The 19470-nt window shown below is 38.8% G+C and overlaps 1 protein-coding gene across 1 annotated transcript; it reads right to left on the bottom strand.

The window, feature by feature from the left end:
• Positions 1-5099: 5099 nt before the first annotated feature.
• Positions 5100-14185, bottom strand: HYAL4 (hyaluronidase 4). The gene is made up of 3 exons (XM_037167698.2): positions 13235-14185; positions 7076-7165; positions 5100-5501 (listed from the first exon to the last, which is right to left on the bottom strand). Exons 1-3 carry the CDS (start codon positions 14183-14185, stop codon positions 5100-5102), a joined length of 1443 nt encoding a protein of 480 aa, XP_037023593.2.
• Positions 14186-19470: the final 5285 nt, after the last annotated feature.

The following is a 19470-nucleotide window of genomic DNA, read 5'->3' as shown; positions in this document are numbered from 1 at the left end:
TGGGGATCAAACCAGTCACCTAGGTTTGTGACCAGCTGGGGACCAACCCACAACCTTTTCTGGTGTACAGGATGGTGGTCCAACCTACTAAGCCCTTGGCCAGGGCATTGTTTTACATTTTTCTTTGTTTCTTATGTTTCCTGTGAATTGGTAGAGGCTGATCAGATTTTGGATTGATTTTTATAAGGATTATAATCTTGTAAGGATTAACATACTTCAGTTAGGTGGTATGCAATGTCTGGTTTTATCTTTTTGTGTAATGTTAGTAGAATTAAGAATCAGTGCTTAGACCCATTAGCTAATTAGAACTTGCAAAATAATTATATTCTGTCATACCTACTTCATTCATTGGTTTAAGTAAAAGGAAACTTCTTCCCCTTTACTATTTGCTTACCCTGAATTGTAGTTCATATGGATAATGTATAAAAATGATTGATTCTTTCCCTTTATTTACCTGTTTTCACAGTGATGTGTTGGTTCCTTAATGTTCTCCAAAAGTGGTCAATAAAGGTTTTTCTCTTGTATCATTTTGACCTCATGAATTTACATATAATTGATATATTTCAATGCACTGCAGTTACTTCTTTAGTGATTTTCAAATCTTTGCTTCTTTGTCAGTAGGAGTCTAACTCTGAGTTGGTTAGTGAGCATTTGTATACAATCTTAGTGATCTCTGATATCATCGTGCTTGCTTTATGGTATAACAAAATACTCCAGACTCACCTTGTACATTTCCCTCTCTTAGGGCTAGGATCAGACATTTTCCTAAGAGATTCTGGTGTTTTTCAAAGGTAAATAATATTTACATATTTCGATTATGAGAGCTAACTGTATATTGTTAGTAGATTAGTTAATTTAACGGTTTTTCTTCCATGGGGTCACAAAAAACACTGACTGCCTGATACCAGAATCACTGTACTTGTGGTTTATGCTTCTCTGCAAAAAGAACTTTGGTGCAAATCAGTCTTCTGTAATTTCTATTGAGGTCTAATGAAAAGATTAACCAGTTTATGGTCAAAAGATTAGGGTTCAAGTCTGGGTACTTCTGTGCAATATTAAGTCATTTTACTATTCTGAATCAGACAATTTCTTCTACCTATCACAGCTTTTATAGGGTCGATAATGAAAGTACTTGATAATAATCATTGACATTTACTAACATCTTTTATGTGACAACTTTTATGCTAAGTATGTTACCTACTTGATATTAAGTCAATATAAAAGGACAAAAGACACCATTATTACCTTCCTTTTATGAAAAAAAAAACACGGAAGATTAGAAAGTCTGAGTATCTTGTTATTCCCATGAAGGGAAGTTAGAAAGATCCGAAGAAGCTGTGGCCATTTAACAGTCTATGAGGCGTGAAAATTGAGCCAAAATAAGTCCACAGAGAATCTACAGCTGGAAAATGTGGAGCCTGGTTAAATATAATCAGTAGTTGTGGGGGCGACTTTCCTTGCAAGTCCCCTCCGTGTGCCACGGGTGAGAGTAAACAAGACTGAGACATGATCTGCTTGGGGAGGAGAGGTGGCCAGTTTCCCAGAGGAAAAAGGCCTTGAGCAGTGGCTAGTTTCTCAGGGGGAAAAGGCCTTGAGCCCCTTCCTTTAAGGGCTTTTATTGGGTTGTAATACACAGGAATACAGGGCAGCAAGGATCAAACAGTAGATTACATTTCAAAGAAATCCAAGGGCTTAGTCTGAGTCAGAGTCTATCAGGAAGGGATAGACTTCCTGATATGGTTTTAGGGTTTCCTGCTCGATCCCTTAACATATGAATGAAAGCACTCTTAGCAGAGCAGATTTCACAGGTTTTTCAGGAATTCTTTGTGATGCCAGATTTTTCCCCCAGGACACGCTCTAGCAAGGCCAGGAGCTGCACCCATAAGGTATTCAGGCTTAAGTGGATTAGAGCCAGGAAGAACTTCTCCCAGAAAACTGCTTGAGATAGCCTGAGGCTATCTCAAGCCTGGTGGCAAGAGTCCATTGCTCTTTGTTGCAGCCCCCAAGTCCTTTCATGATGGCCTCCCAAGTGATTGTGTCTGGTCTAGGTTGCCCCTCCTCTGAGGGGTCTTACTGGTCAAGGACTTCCCACCATGCTTTGGGGGCAGGGAGGAAACTTAGGCAGCATTTGCTACCAGAGACAAGCCTTGTCTCCTGCAGTTCAAATTCCAGAGGTCACTGACTCCTCCTTAGCCACAGGGGGTAGAGTTATAATTCCTGAAACCAGGCAGAGTAGTCCACAAAAAGTAGTAACAGCCCCAATTAATAAAAAGTACATTAAATTCATGGCCAAATGCTAAACAAATATATCTGGATTCCTTTACAACCAGAGTTATGGTGGAAAAATTTTTGGCAACCTGGTTTTATAGAGGGCTCTTCTACAGACTGGCTCTTTGTCTTTGCCAAGTGACTTCCTCTCTTTGGGCCTCAGTTTCTCACAGAGGAGTTAAACTATGTGACTTCTGAGGCAAATGTGCTAGGATAAGAATAAAATAGGAATGCTTGAGAATGGCTTTGCAATAACTCACTATTAATACATAGAGTTTAAAAAAACCTTCTTACATATTTATAGATTCCACTTTGATTCAGGTTTTCTGAGTCAATCATCAATTCATTCAAAATACTCATTGAGAACCTACCATGTGCCAGGTACTGTGCCAGGTGTTTTAGCAATGAACAAAGTGAAGTCCTCATAGTCCTAATTTATATTGGTATTTTAGTGAGGGAAGACAGAAAATAAACACATACATAATATATACTATTTCAGATAAATTCTACAGATCAAAGAATAAATAAGGGAAGCTGATGGTCAAGGGAAGTATCCAGGTCCATTGCCCTCTTAATTCTTCCTTGAATGCACCAGACCCACTACCTCACATGTACCAGTTGACTCACTTACCTGGCATACTCTTCCCCCTACTATCCTCATGGCTAACTCTCCCTGATTCAAACAGCATCTGCTCAATGAAGCCCAACAGATGAAAACTCCCACTCTCTCCCTCTCTGCTCCCTATTTTCTTTCCCATATAGCTCTAACATTTGATATAAATTGCTTACTTGTATGTTGAGTGTCTGTCTTCCCCAGCTAAAATGTGAATTTCAATAATACAGGGATGTATTTAAAAGCCTTGGACAGTACTTCATAAGAAGCAATGCTTAATAACTGAATGAATGAATTAGGAGAGTGACCTGGAAAGTCATCTCTGATGAGGTGTCTAAATAGAAAAAGTTTGACAGTTAAAAATTGAAATTTAAGGAAATTGTTAATTAAATCATACTACATCCAGCTGACAAACATAATGTAGCCTCAAAAATTATATTTAAATTATATTTATGAAGATTATGAAATAGCATGAAAACTACTTACAACATATGGTTAAGTGAAAAGTGCAGGAGGAAAATATGGATATGCTATTTTATAACCATGTTTTAAAAACAAATCTTTAGAAAGAATGTTAGGACCAAATGCACCAAATTTGCCAGTTTATGTTTTAGTGTTTATGGGCAATTATCTTCATTTTTTTCTATTTAAAAAAATGTTCTATAATGTGATTTTATCATACTTAATATGAAAATTAGCCTACATTTTAAACAAGTTAATCTATGTAATGCTACCTTTTATTGTATTATAACTTTTTTCTGTTGTTTTATTTATATTTTACATTTAGAAATTGACCTTAACCATATCTGAAACCTCTGATAAGCAGGAACCCAGAGTTGAAAAAAAATGCCTAAATTGCAAATGCTTCATAGAAAGACAAAAGAGGTGAAGAAGGAGATTGAATCAACTCTCATGCCTTCTATAGTTAGCATCTATACCTATATTGAGTTTACCTTCTAAGTAGAGTGTTTCCAGAGGAAGGAAATCTTATCTGCTGAGCATGCCCCTGAAGAGAGCACAATGTATAAAAGATTATAAATAACATCAGGAAGAGCAAATTGTCCAAGACTCTGTTTTACCCTAAGTGTTTTAATTATTTTGCTGATAAAGGGAATATAGTTGAAGATATAAACATATTACTGAGAGCCAAAGTATACGCGGGATGTGTTATTCTATTTACTCCTCAGAATAATTCACTGAGATAGAAATTATATTACCAAATTTTAGATGAGAAAAGTAGGGATGTAAAGAACTTGTCTGAGGTGACATCACCAGATGGGTAGTGAATCTGTGATGCAAATTAGATTCAAAATGACTGTAAACCACACTTGAAGTTCATAGACGCAGGCCAAAAATATGAAATATTGCTTGGTAGACCTCTTTCCCAATAGCGCTTCTAGGTCATTTCAATGTGTTTGTACTTATTAAGTATTTTTTAAACAATGTTTTTTGCTTGTAAAGGACACCATTTTTATTATCATGGCTCTAGCTTCTGCATCTAGGGCCATGTCAGCGTCTGCAAGCACGCATATTATCCTGAAGCCTTTCAGAGCATTTAAATTGCCGCGGTCTATGACGGAAGGACTCAGTGGCTGAGAGGGGCTCCATACTGGAGGAGATGGCTTTGCAGTGAACTGGGAACAGCTCCTCTTGCTTCAGTCCATGCACCCTCCTGAGAAGCCACATCAAGAAATGTTCTTCACTCAGTGAGCCCAGGCAAGCAGCAGAAGCCCAGTTTGAACCTAATTTAGGGTGGAAATAGGAACTCTGCATTTGATGGTCTTCTGTGGGCCTGATGGTCGGCCACATCCTAAGATGACCCTGTCTGTTGAATCAGACGATTACTTACTAAGTGGGCCTTAACTAAATGGCTAGCTGGAAAACTAGTGCTTGAAATCAACAACTTGATATTTATATGGATACTTTTATGTATCTACTATATTTATATAAAGACTAAAATAGATTAGTTCTAGTTTTAAAACGACTTGAAAATTCCAGTAAGGAAAAAGAGTGCATTGATTTTATTTGTGGACCTGGGATTTAGCTAAATCGAAGCTAAAGAAAGTGTTATGTTTCTATTTGTGTTGAGTGACATATATAATGTCTACTCATAATACCTCTCAGTGGATTCCACAAGAGGAAAAAAAAAATGGCATGTTTATCTCTTTCCTAATTGACTGCTCCAGAGACCACACAAGTCCCTTCGAACTCAATCACCTCACGACCGAATGCCCTGATAACCTGCTAAAACCAGCAGACACAGTGTTGTGAGACAGCCAGAGAAACAGAAAACCCCAGAGCAGCCATCGGCTGTCCTCGTTTCTCTGCAGTCGGCGCCTTCATATCCCTGATAACAATGACAGGAAAATTTCTCTGCCATCACTGCCAGGTCCGTATCAGACGTTTCTCCTTTCACATTAAATTCCCCGTCCCCCGAGACCTCTATGTGGTAACTTGCAGGGTTCAAGTGAAGGTAATCCGGAGCGTTCCACATCTTCCTCCTGCATCTCCCATTGTTCCTGCAGAGGTGAAGGCTGCACATCTCAGCGGCTCTGGTCACGTTGATTATGTAGCTCCCTAAATCGGAACTCAGAAACTGCTTCACCTTGGTGCAGTTGCCCTAGACATGTAGAAACAAAGGGCTTTTAGTGGTTTTTTTTTTTTTTCTGGTAATGATAGGATTAGAGCATTCTGGGTCCACAGTACAGCAACTCTTTGGACTTGATTGAGACCTGACTGCTTGGCTCCAGTTGGTGAATTTAGGCTCAGGGATTATAGCACGAGGGACCGAAATCAGAAATGATGAGAGGTCTAAGAGATGGGAGATGGAGAATGTGCTATGGTAGAGCCAAGCAACTGAAATTGTAAATGGGTCCCAGAGTCAACATTAGGTGACCTTGACCTCTCTCAAATTACATCCTTTTTCCTCCTCCTAGTTCCCAAGTTAACGTGTGTGAAAGGAAGAGAAACAGATCTAGATTAGGAACCATGCCAGACTGCTGCTCCTTTGCCCACTTTCAGGTCGGTGGTAGCTCTTGTGGTTGCGTTAGGACCCGAATCATCACATTGTACCAATTTATTGTTGACTGTCAATGTGTAGCCTTGCGGATTTTTCTATCAATGATGCTCAGTATCAGTTGCCCTGGGTTCTAGTTGTCTGTATACAATTTAAACAGAGAAAAGCCCAGAAGGCTGACTGGGTCTTTTGTGTGTGTGGTTCCTGTCATGTGTCAATAGAGCCACCTGGTTTTGCACTCAGCTTTCTGATCAAGCTCTTCTCACGAGCCATGTGGGCTGGAGGGGAAATGTCTCACCTGGAAAGGTAGAAATTAATTCTCTCAGTTTCTACCTAATTCTCATTTGAGGGCAGAGGAGAATTTTAACCATATATTGTCACAAATAGTTTCACAAATGACATCTTGGTAGCAACAAATTGAGACTGTGAAATTCTAAGAATATCAGACCATCGTGAGCTTGCCAAAAGAAATTCAATTTAACAAAAGTGTTGAGGATACAAGCCAAGGCAAAAATATATCACACTATAGTGATATAAGCAAACAGTATCAGGAAATACAAAGGCAACTGTGATTAATGTGCATTAGTAAAAACTAGGAAGATTTCCTTCTTGGAGTAATAGTATCTGAGCTAGGAGAAATTTGAAGAGACATATATAAATCTCATTTTAAATGCTACTAATTTTCAGCTAATTTCTTCATAGAGGAAAAATAAATTAAATGTGAAAATGCAAGTTACCATCTGTTTCTACTTCTCAAAATAGGATATAACACATTTTATGTAGTGGTTGGGTGCAAGGGCTCCAGAGTAAAACTGTGGGTAATGCCAGCTCCGCCGCTAACTGGCGTAACCAGCTGTTACTGCAGTCAGGTTTCTCCTCTTCTTTCCTCAGCTGTACCAATCTCATAAGGATGGTGCTCCCTACAGGTTGTATGACAAGGAGGAACAAAAAAGCACTTAGCACAATCCTAGCACATAATAAATATTCCGCAAATGTCAGTGTTGCTGTCACTCTCTTAATAAAAGACTGTATTTATTGAGTTCCTTCTATGGCCCAGGCACTTTTTCCTAAAGCTAGTTTACTGTGGAAGCCATGAGACCTCTGATGAGTGAGCTCTGTAGGGAAACAGGGCACATTCTTTAAACAATGTTAACTAAAGCTTCAAGGTGCTGTCTTACCATAGATGAAGTTAAATTCATGTCTCCCCAAATAACAATGCCCGCAGCTCCCAAGGCAGCACTTTCTCCAATGGTGCTGATTAGATCTCGCTAGACAGAGGAGAGTAGAGATTATTATTCATTTGAATATAAAACAATATGCCAGGAATTAAGATTAGAGGCTGAGTTCAATCAATGAAAATTAAATTATTTTCTACCTTCTTAGAATAATAAAAATGCTGAATAACCCAAGACTCAGAAATTACACTCTATAATATTATGGGAAAACCTATTAAGTATATTCAAAGAGAAACTTAACATTTAGCCAAATAAGGTATTATTTTGAGGACAATTAGCCTTTAAATAGCCACCAAGAGTTTTTTATATGTACACGATCCAGAAACAGAAATCAAATGTTTTTCTTCTCCAAATGTGAGGAATGGCTCATGTCCCTCTTAGCTCTTTTACTTTTTCAGTTTGCAACAATCTCCTGAGAACTTGGCCTCTGCAGTGACTCAGAAGGTTTGTGTCATTTGGATTCCAAGTCCAAGCAAAGGAACACGGTGTTAAAGACCTGAATGCTCTGATTTGGTCTAGCCCTTATATTTGGTCCCTGAAATTAGTTGTGTTTGATTTCGAAGTACCTGACTTAATGAAATTTATTTATGACTCATCGAGATGTAGTAAGGCAGCCCAAGTTGTCGTCAATGAAGTTAACATAGGTGAGAATGGAATTCATCAGGGGGAGTTTGGTTTTGTAATCCTAAAAGATTATTGTTTTAGTGTTTAAAGATGAATATGGACTGAGGCCATTCCAGAGGAAATTAAGAGTCAAATATATGCAGTTCATTTCCTAAATTAACTTCCTACACTAGGTTTCCTAAATAAATTTGTTAAATTATAACACATTCTCCCAGTTTAGGGTATTAAGCATTCACCTTTTACTCCAGGGATGAATTTCCATCAGTTATATCCTAGAAAACATAATTAGGTGATATGATGGCAAATAAAAGCAAAATTTTAAACTGTTTTTTTTCCTGGAACATTTTATATAAATATAAATACATGAGATATATTTCCTTATCTAACAATTTTATAGTCCACTCAAATGAATGATTTTTCAAACTCAGTTTTTCAGGTTTTCTGGGAATTTTCAAAAAGGGAAGAGATTTTGGGTTAAACTAATTTCCTTTGCAGGCGCACATCCACTTCCATTTTTATTGCCCAATTAAGAGGGAGCTAATTGTTTAGCTTTTAGTGAAGACCTGCTGGGTCCATGTCCATGGCCGTTCCTGGCAAAGACACAAGGGAGCAGAGCTCCTCCCTCCACTTACTTTGAAACTTCCCTGAATACAGTGATGCCACGTTCACCTGCTATCATGGTGTTAACGGATGGTCAAAATCCCCCCATGGCCTTCTATGGATTCGTATTCAGTGTATGTTACACCTTTTTCAGCTGTCTCAGCTCTCTCGGATATTCTGTTCTGTTTATTTTTGTTGTTGTTTTATTTTTTTTCCTTTTTAGTTTTGGTGGTTTCTATTGAGCTATTCTGAAGTTCAAAAATTCTTTTCTTCACCATGTGCAATCTAATAAGCTCATCAAAGACATTCTTTATTTCTTTTACAGCATTTTTCATTTCTTAACATTTCTTTCTGTTTCTTTCTTAGGATGTCCTTCTTTCTGCTTACCTTACCCATCTGTTCTTGCATGTAGCCTACTTTATCTGATAGAACCCTTACCATATATCATCATAGTTGCTTTAAACTTGTGGTTCAATCATTACAATGTCCCTGCCCTACCTGTCTGTTTCTGCTCTGTCTCTTCAGATCGTGCTTTTTGCCTTTAGTATAACCTTGTAATGTTTTTCTTATTAGCTAGACAGGATTTAATTTTTCTTGATGGGCAGATAGCGCATACCAGGTAAAAGGAGCTCCTATGAATAGGCCTTTAATAACGTGCTAGTAAGGCATGGGGAAAATGGAAAGGTTCTATAGTCCTCTGATTAGGTCTGTCTTTGGTGAGACTTTGTCTCTAGACTGTGAACTTCATAAATGCTTCTCAGTTGTTTTTTACCCTCTCTTAGGTGGGACAGGCTGGCCAGATGGGGCTAGAGTTTTGTATTTCCCTTCTTCTAAATGGAATGCTAGAGCCAGCTGGAGTTGAGTATCCCACTTTCCCCAGGCTAGTTGGGCTCTGATAAAACGCCAGTAGGTTTAACTCTGGTTAGTTTTTCTTGAGAGTACACTCGGTTAAGAAAAGAAAGCACTAAACTCTTCAAAATGGTTCCATTTCTCACCCTGGCTTGTGTGGCTCAGTGGATTGAATGCTGGCCTGTGAACTAAAAGGTCACTGGTTCAATTGCCAGTCAGGGTACATGCCTGGCTTGACAGCCAAGACCCCAGTAGGGGGTGTGCTCAAGAGGTAACCACACATTGATGTTTATCTCCCTCTCTAAAAGTAAGTAAAATCTTTTAAAAAAATACAAATCTTTTTAAAAAGTGGTTCCATTTCTCCTTTGCCTACCAGACCCCCAGCCCCCTACCCATGACTGAATCCCTAGAGTTTTAATCTCTCAGGCCTGTCCACCCTGAGCGTCCGGCAACTGTCAGCTAGAGTTCAGGTCTCGCTACTCCACCCAGCAGTGGTGTCTCCAGAAGTTTCTGCTCCTGTCTGTCTCTTCAGTTTGAGGGCAGCAATCTGCCCCGTGTCCTCACTTCTCTAAGACTCTAAGAAGAGTTGACTTTTCAGTTTGTTTAGCTTTTTATTTTTTAAGATCAAGTGGCAACTTTCAAGCCTCCTATATGCTGGCCTAGAAACCAGAAACCTCACATGAGTTCCTTTGGGTTATGGCATTTTCATTACAGGGAGGAGGGAGACACAGCGCTTGCATTTTGTATTTACAGGTTATTGATCCATATTCAGTAAGAAAGATACAGATGTTTGTCATGAAAGCCACGCCTTGTGAGGTTGGTATCAGGGGAGCATGTTAGTTTCTTTTCAGTGTGTCCTTTAGTGTCATTATTTAGTGTCAAAAGAAAGTTTATTGAGGCTGGTTCAAAATGGCAGGTCTTCATGCACATGTTGCCTGGAGGTAAGGAGTAAGGAGCAGGTGTGAATGCAAATTTCTGTACCAGATTAGCTCTCAGTCACCCAGCAGAGAACAAGGTGCTGAATGAATCACAGAGCAGCTATGTTTGGGGACCAAAAAAGTAAGGGCATTACTCAGGGAAGTCACAGGTAAGGTGCCTCTGAAAGTCAATTGTGACCACCTGAAAGCCCCATGAGTGACATCACATGAAGGGAGAAATAAAGAAAAAGCAAAGCTCTGGTTGGGAAGCTCACTCGGTTAGATCATCATCTGAATACACCAAGGATTGTGGGTTTGATCCCAGTTAGGGCGCATATAAGAAGTGACCGATGAATGCATAAATAAGTGGAACAACAAGTAAATCTTTCTTTGTCTCTTCCTCTCTCCTTTCTTCTCTTTCTCTCCTTTCCTCTCTCTCCTCAATTCCTCTCTTTCTCTCCCATCCCCCCTTCTCTCTCCCATCCTCTCTCTCTCTCTCATATCAATAAATTTAAAAAAGAAAAAGCAAAGGATGTAATAGCAACAAATCTTCCAGTGGCTAGCATGGTATAGGACTGCCTTGCCCTTCCCATGATCCTGGATCAAATCAACGTCTCATTCTCCACACTTGGGTTATAATCCCTGGTAAACCACAGTGCATATAAGTAAGGTATCCACTGCAGGGAGCTAGAGCATCACTAATAAACTTCCTTTGTGTGTTCCTAGAGGGAGTGTTGATTCATTGCACACAAAAACATTTTGAAATCTATAGTCAAGAGAATTTCTTTATTTTTTAAAGCAGACATCAAGTTATATCTAGGTTGTATGTATGTGTAACTAGTATGACATGAAGTGTTATTGTCCCATATCATTCCCCCAAGCTATGCCTGCTGACAGAGATTTCATTTAGATATTCCCCTCCCAAATTTAAGGCTTTAATATCTATTGAAAAGCAATAGCTTTTCCACATGTATTCCTGTAGTTGTTCAAATTTTCATACATATTTTTTCATTTGACTTGCATAACACTTCTGCTGTGTAGGTAGGGCAGGCAATACTGTCCCATTTTGTCGATTAAGAAAATGAGGCACTGAGGACTGGAGAAGTTCAGATTTTTGCTACTTATTGGTAAATTCTTCTTCTAATCTTAACTGCATGTGTACGCACACATGCACACATTTTATAAAATGCAGGCATCTTTGGGAAGTTTAGATATGAAAGCCATTACTAGTCACTTATGGGTTAATATAAATAAATATCCAGTTTCTAAAGGCTGGGTTTTCATGGAGGATAGTGGTTAAACTGATGGTTTAAAACATTCAAAAATACCTTGCCATCCAGAAGATTTTCAGAATGACACCCCAGGACTGCCCCAGAACACTCTTTCTAGATAAGACCTGTTGTTTCTTCTTTCCTTCAAGAGAACAGATGTGTGTCTGAGGCTGCAGCTACTCATGAAGTAGCTTACCCTGGTTGGAAGAATGTGCAGAACGTACCAGTAGAGTAATCTTGTTGAAACGAACACTTTATCCCTTAAAGTTTATTGTTACTTTCAAAAGTAAATTTATTATCTCTAAAGAAAGGAACTTATTTAAGCCAAACATAGAAAAGGAAATCGAGTTTCATAAAAGAAGGTGGTATTTAACTTTCAATCCCAAAGTTGACACTATTTTGCAAAGATTTAGATAACTTTTTAAAATCTTCCAGATAGTAGTGATTTCCTATCATCCTGGATCATTTGTTGCTAATTTTTCTGTTCATGTTTCTGACTAATACAAGTATCCATTCATAATAGATTTTTTTTTCTTCCTCACCTCAGAGTGCCAAAGGCATAGCATTGACTAAATCTTCATACATTTGTGGCATTTCTCCCTTTGAGGAGTGAGCTCTACTTTTCTATGTGCTTGACAGATACCTACCAGTTACAGTAGAGCCCTCACATGGGTGTTTCCTGAGCCTCTGCCTTTGGATACCTAACACACAGAATATCTTTATACATTTATACCCTTAATACATGCTAGAGCATTGAAACTTGTAATAGGAGACAAAGGAGAAATATGATAAACCCATAGGACCCAGTAATATCTTAAAACACCACTGTATCACAAATGGGAAGAAAGGAGCAAGTCTCAAGTCTTATCATCATAGAAAGGTTACATATAATTATTCAAATCCAAAGGTTAGAGTATCAATTACTCTTAAATTTTTAGCTCTAGATTTTTCCATTTAAGTGACTAGAATAGCAAAGGAAGAAAAAGGGAGGGGAAATTGGGCTGAAAGTTTATCTATTTGAAAATTTAACCTCATGGTTTGTGTGAGGTCTTTGGCTACATGTATGACTTAAGTAAAATAAACAGAATAAAACTTTCATTTGTAAATTTAAACCTAAGGTTACAAAGCCATCTACTAGTGATGAATTTATTAAATTTAGAAACTTGTACCACTCTTACCAGCTTTCCATTAGTTATGGTCATAAAGTCAAGAATAAATCAGATTGCTAAATCTATAAATTCACCGACTATTAGCAGATTTGCAGTTTCCTTATGCCTTCATATTTTAAAAAAATAATTGTGGTAAAAAAGACACTTACATAAACTTTCCATCTTAGCCATTTCCAGGTGTATACTTCAGTAGTGATAAGTATATTCGCACTGTGCCCGCTTTATACCTTTTATCAAAGCTGGTATTATACATTAAAAGGAAAAATTGTTCTTTTGACATTTTAGATTGTGAGGTCAGGACAAATGCCTACCTTTTGCCCACTTCCACATGTATGAGCAAACTACTCCATTTTCAAACATCCTCTGTGATCTTCCAACCTGCTTACCACCAACTGCTTCAATAACCTTTACAAAGGGTCACTTGTAAGGGAGCACAAAGTTGGGGAGCAGGAAGTAGTACTAAGTGGCTGATGTTGCACTTTAACCTCCTCCCTCCTTATTTCATTCCTTAAAAGAATAATAATAAATGATAATCAAAATTCATTTTGCTTAAATGAAAGTTTAATCTAACAGACCACTAGTGGGAATTCTTCCAAGAACATAATTAACAAAGAAATATCTCTTTTAGTGATAGGCAGGAAATCTCCCTTTCTTTGGCAATGGGTGTCTTACCTTGGAAAGGAAAAGTAAAGGTTCGCCTCTGTAGCCTAGCCTCGTGTAGACGAACACAGGCAGAGCATGATCGCGAGATGTCATGGTGGAGATCCTCATGGATTCACGCACCTGAAATTGCGAGAAGTGCAAAATGTTTTCGCCATCTCCAAGAGATTTCCTGACGCCAATAGAAGGATATAAAGCAGTGCTGCTATTCCAGAGCCAAAAGAGCTCATTGTTCCTCAAAACTTCCTTTTCTGGGCATGTCCCAGTGTAGTTGGGGGCATAAACATTGTAATTGTGGCAATCGGGATATAAATAATAACCCCAAAGACCTTTGGGTCTGCTCTTAATTCCCAGCTCGATGGTTTCCTTCATGAAAGCTTTTGCACTTTTTTCAAAGGCTGCTTTGGCTAAACACTCAATGTCAGCCTCTGATACGTTCTTCAGCACATCAGAAATAAGCTTTCTTGACTTCTGTCTGTAGACATCTTTTTTGTTCCAGTTCCGGGCCCACTGAGGTCGCCAGTGTTCCCAGTCTATAACAGCAAGTCCACTAAAATCTTCAGCAGGTATATAATAATTAATATCTTGGTCAGTTTTTTTTAGATGTTCTTGCAAACTTGTGTTCTGGGGGAGACCCCCATTAACGGGAAGCCCCTGTGATGTATACCATGGAAAGTATCCCAATCTGTTGATATAGAATATAGTGACATTTTGCCCCCTGGCTCTGGCAAGTGGGCTTCCAATCATCTGAAACATTTTCAAATTTAGTCTTATATTATATTTTATCAAACACTTATCGATTGGAGCATTCCAAGCAGCTATAAAAGGTTTTCTTTGATAAATTGGAAGCCGGGCAGGTTTTAGAGAAGACATAGACTTCAGAAAGAAAAATATAAGCAGCCATGATGTGAGGTGTATTGGCTGGACACAAAACTTTAATTGTCCTTCACATAATAGTTTCATGATACGGCAAAAAATGTATCTTCTGCTTTTTATGCAATCTAGAAGACCTGTGGAGAGATTTAACATTCTATTAGTAGTAATTTTTAAGAAAATAGTCAAATATTGGATGGATTTTTTGTTACATATTTCTATTTTAAAGCATATTTTATTTATACATAAAATGAGCAATGAAAGCAAGTATAGTAACCTAGCTTTGATTCAGGGACAAACAACACAATCTAACAAACACTTATAAAGATTCACAACCTGTATACAGAATATAAAATGCGTAAAAGGTGCTCCTTGCCCTCAAAAAAGCTCATGATTAAATAAAAATGTAAAATAATGACAACTATCATTCTGGAAAGCTCATCGAATCCTAGGCACTGTGGCTTAAGTGCCTTGTAAATATTTATCTCATTTAATCTTGGAATAACTTTTTATTATTCTATTAAATAAGCGAAAAATCCAGCTGTTCTCCAGCCTTTTATGCAGCCAGGGTGCCGATAGGTGACCATGGCCAGGCCAATCACTTGCATCCTATACTGACTTTGAATTGAAATCTTGGGAGTCAAAGCGTCTGACAGGTGGCAGTGCCAGTGGTGAAGAAAGTCCAGCGTTCAGGAGCATCAGTGCCTGCCAGGGACCCAGAGCCTGATACCGGTGGTGTTAATGTTAAATGGCAGCGTTGTCCTCAAGGACAGCACTTTTCTGTTCAAGTCAGAGGAGTTCTATTTCAGTTGCTTAAAACCAGGAACTCTGATTCACAGATCTTTCCCTGGAATCTGTGGCTTTTGAGTATTTCCTTTAGCAACACAGATCACCTGTTATACTGCATGTTATACATAATTTACTACTGCATGAGGTAAACAAAAATTTGAAATGATTTATGAGGCTGAGCAGGCAGAGGCCAGGCAGCCTGGGGACACACACATTGGGCTGCTGCAATGCTGTCTGGTCACGGACTGTCACCCCTGAAGTGCGCAGAGGGCTTGGGGAACTGCTGGCTCGGAAGGTTTCAAGATTTTGCATTCACCTCCTCCCAGAAACAAACTGGAAATTCAGCTAAGTTGGGAGGGAAACCACCCTGAACGACCAACTGAAGGCTGGCTGAGGAGGAGATTTACAACCAAGGAGCTGTAAAAGAAGCCAAGTTGAGACTGGTGAGAAGGGCGGCAAAGCAAAAGTGGCTGGCTCTGCCCCCCTGGGCAATGGCTGAGGCCCTAGAGGACTATCTCAGCTCTCGGAGGTTCCCTCTGAGTGGCTGTTGGCCTAAACCCCAGCCCCAGCTCCCCAGCCCAGAGCATTAGAGCTGGGAAGAGACACCCACGTAGCATCTGACAGTAAAAAAGTGAGGGGGAAGGTGTTGTTTCTGTCTGCCAAGGAGAGGCAGATCTGCAGGAGACACAAGCATTCTCTTAAAGGGCCAACTCACATAACTGCGTTTGCTGACATTTACCCTGGGCTTGGAAGGAAGGAGGGCAGTATGGACTGGAGTCGCCTGAGGACAGACCGGGGTTTGTGGCTCCGGGAAGACAGGTGGAGGGACAGCTGCCAGGATCCCAGTGCTGAGTCAGTCTCCAATAATGGCAGCAGACATCTTTTGTACCAGGAGCAGTCCCCTCCCAGGAGGGTCCGCCTGGAGGAAGACAATCAATTACCTTCCCCTTAGGAACTTCTCTTACCCCACACTTAGGAATTTCTCTTGCCTCATGGGAGAAGCCAGGGACATAAGCCTGGACAGGCGTAGCAGTCTACGCAGAATCAGGGAGGGATTTGTGACTGGGTGTGAGGAGAGGCCATCCCCTCCCCCCACTTTCCCGTGAACCTCACTGGTTCCCTCTCATTGGAGATCACATAGAAACATCCTCCTGGCTTCCAGCAAACCCAGCTTCTGACCTCCAGAGGCCCCAAATGCCTGAATACTAGGAGCTGTGACCTGCGGAGGTCCGGACAGACTCAGCGGCTCTGGGGCAGGGACCACACCACCACCTTCACTGAAGCCTAAACAGCACCTCCCCCTCATCAGAGACCCATTAGCTCCATCCTCTCCATTCTGCCAGAATCCCTTTCAGTGACTAAGTGTACCAGGCAACTGGTGGGCCCATCGAGGCAGAGAGGAGCAGATCCTGAGGTATCTTGGGACACTTACTGGCCCATCCTCTGGGTCCAGTGCTGGTAAAATCTAGCCTTGGAGAGCAGCTTGGAATTTCCTAGGCATAGCCAGGTTCAGTAGAGGCAGCAACAAGCTGCGGAGCACCTGTAGCTTCAAGCAGGTTGCAGAGGGCAAGGCACAGACAGTGACTCTGACATTGCCCTGAGTCCGAGTCCCTCCCTAGAGGCCCAGACCCGTCATGCCAAGTGGCCACTGTCAGACGACATCAAGGGAACAAAATTCAACAAACTCCAAAAATAGCATATCTAAGGGAAGATCAAAGAAGGCACAAACATTATAGAAAATCCCAGTATTTTTCTTTTTTTAATTTTTTCTATTTTGCTTCTTTTCTATTTTTTAAAATTTTTTGTCTTTTTTCTTCTTTTTCTTTGCTATTTGTTTTCTGTTTTTCTGCTTTTCTTATTCTTCCCCCTTTTTATTTTTAAAATTTTTATATTTTATTTTTATTTTGAAATATATAGGTTTTCATATATGCTATTATTTCTTATCATATATTTTTGTTCTTTCTTTTTCTTTTTTCTTTTTTTGATTGGCAGCCAGAACACAGTGATCCCACGGGAAGCCAACCTGAGGGTTGATCCCACATATGAACAGGCCAACAACAATTAAGACTCCATTACAATAGGAGGGCCCTCAAAATCCAAAAAAAGGAATATACTTAGAGCACTATCTCAGGAGATCAAGGAGAATGGTCCACTGGGTCCCAGAGAACACAAACTACATAAGTCCACCCCACAAAGACTGGGAGTCATGATAGATTTATGTAGTACATGGAAACATAAACAAAGAGACAGCCAAAACGGGGAGACAGAAAATAGGACCCCAATGAAAGAACAGGAGAAGACTTCAGAAAAAAAGCTAAGTGAAATAAAGGCAAGTAATTTATCAGATGTAGAGTTCAAATTATGGTAATAAGGATGCTCAAGGAGCTTGGGGAGAACGACAGCGGCCTGAAAATAGACATAGAAACCGTGAAAAAGGACCAATCGGAAAGGCAGAATATCTGACATCAAAAACACGCTGGAAGAAATAAGAAGAAGGTTAGATGAAGTAGAAAATCAAATCAACAATTTGAAAGACAATGTAGAAAAAACACCCAAGCAAAAAGGAAAAGATTAAAAATGAATGAGAATAGTTTAGGGCAACTCTAGGACAATATCAAGTACACCACCATTTGTATCATACATGTACCAGAAGAAGAGAGAGAACAAGGAATCAGAAACCTACCTGAGGAAATAATCACTAAAAATTTTCCTCCCCTGGTAAAGGAAATAGACATACAAGTCCAGGAAATACAGAGGGTACCAAAAAAGATGGATCCACAGAGGCCAATACCAAGACACATTATAATTAAAATGCTGAAGGTTAAAGACAAAGAATCCTAAAAGCAGTGAGAAAAAAGCAGTTAGTTATCCACAAGGGAGCTCTCATAAGACTGTCAGCTGATTTCTCAACAAAAACTTATTAGTATTAAACGAATTAGAACAAAATATTCAAGGTGATTGAAAGCAAGGACATACAACCAAGATTATTCTAACCAGCAAGGCTATCATTTAAAATTGAAGGATCACTTCTTGGCCTTTTGGCTAAGATCAAGTATAAAATTGAAGGAGAGGTAAGAGCTTCCCAGAAAATAAAAGGCTAAAGGAGTTCATCACCACCAAACCACTCTTATAATAAATGTTAAAGGGACTTCTTTAAGATGAAGAAGGGAAAAAAGAACATAAATATGAATAATAAAGGGGAAATAATGGCAGAGCTATCAATAATCACTTAAAACGTAAATGGATTAAATGTTTCAATCAAAAGACATAAGGTGGCTGAATGGATGAGAAAACAACACCCATTATACACGCTGTCTAAAATAGACCCAACTCAGAACAAAAAAGACAGACTGAAAGTAAAGGGATGGAAAAAAATGTTGTATGTAAATGAAAAAAGCTGTGTATACTTATATCAGACAAAAAAATAATTTAACACAAAGGTTATAGTAAGAGACAAAGAAGATCACTACATAATGATAATAGGGGCAATCAAAAAAGGATATAACTCTGATAAACATTTATGTACTCAATACAGGAGCACCTAAATATATAAATCAAGTTTTAGAAGGCATAAAGCAGAGATTGACAGTAATATAGTCATAGCAAAAGATTTTAACATCCCCATTGACATCAATGGATAGATCTTCCTGACAGAAAATCAACGAGAAAATAGTGATCTTAAATGACTCACTAGATCAGATGGATTTAATTGATATCTTCAGAGCATTATACCCCAAAATAGCAGAACATACGTTTTTCAGTACACATGGAACATTTTCAGTACACATGTTAGAACACAAGACAAGTCTCAACAAGTTTAAAAAGATTGAAACCATACAGACATCTTCTTCGACCATAATTGAATAAAACTAGAAATCAATCACAAGAAAAAAACTGAAAACCACTCACAGACATAGAAGCTAACTAGCATGTTACTAAGCAATGTATGGGTTAACAATGAGATCAAGAAAGATATCAAAAGAAACCATGAAGCAAATAAAAATGAGAACACAATAACCCAAAATCTGTGGGATACGGGGAAAACTGTCATAAGAGGGAAATTCCTAGCATTACAGGCCTACCTCAAAAACAAAGAAAAAACCTCAAATATATAATGCAACTTTACACTTATATGAACTAGAAGAAAAAGACAACAAAGTCCAAAGTGAATAGAAGGAAGGAAATAATAATTATCGGAGCAGAAATAAGTGAAATAGTCTTTAAAAAACAGTACAAAACATCAGCTAACCAAGAACCATTCTTTGAAAATATAAACAAGATTATTGAAATTTTAACTACATTTATCTATTAAAAAAGAAAGAGGATTTAAATAAATAAAATCAAAACTGAGAGAGAAGTAACAAATGACACCAAAGAAATACAAGGGATTGTAAGAAAATATTATGTGAGACTCTCTATGCCAACAAATCGAACAACCTGAAAGAAGTGGATAAATTTCTAGAAGCATATGGTCTTCCAAAACTGAATTAGAAAGAATCAGACAATCTGAATAGACAGATTGTATCTAGTGAAATTAAAGCATTAATCAAAAAGTCCCAGCAAACAAAAGTCCTAAACCAAATGGT

The sequence above is a fragment of the Artibeus jamaicensis genome, unplaced genomic scaffold (assembly GCF_021234435.1).
Source record: "Artibeus jamaicensis isolate MK-2021 breed Jamaican fruit bat unplaced genomic scaffold, CSHL_Jam_final contig_540, whole genome shotgun sequence".
Lineage (NCBI taxonomy): Eukaryota > Metazoa > Chordata > Mammalia > Chiroptera > Phyllostomidae > Artibeus > Artibeus jamaicensis.
This window is presented reverse-complemented; position numbering and strand designations above follow the sequence as displayed.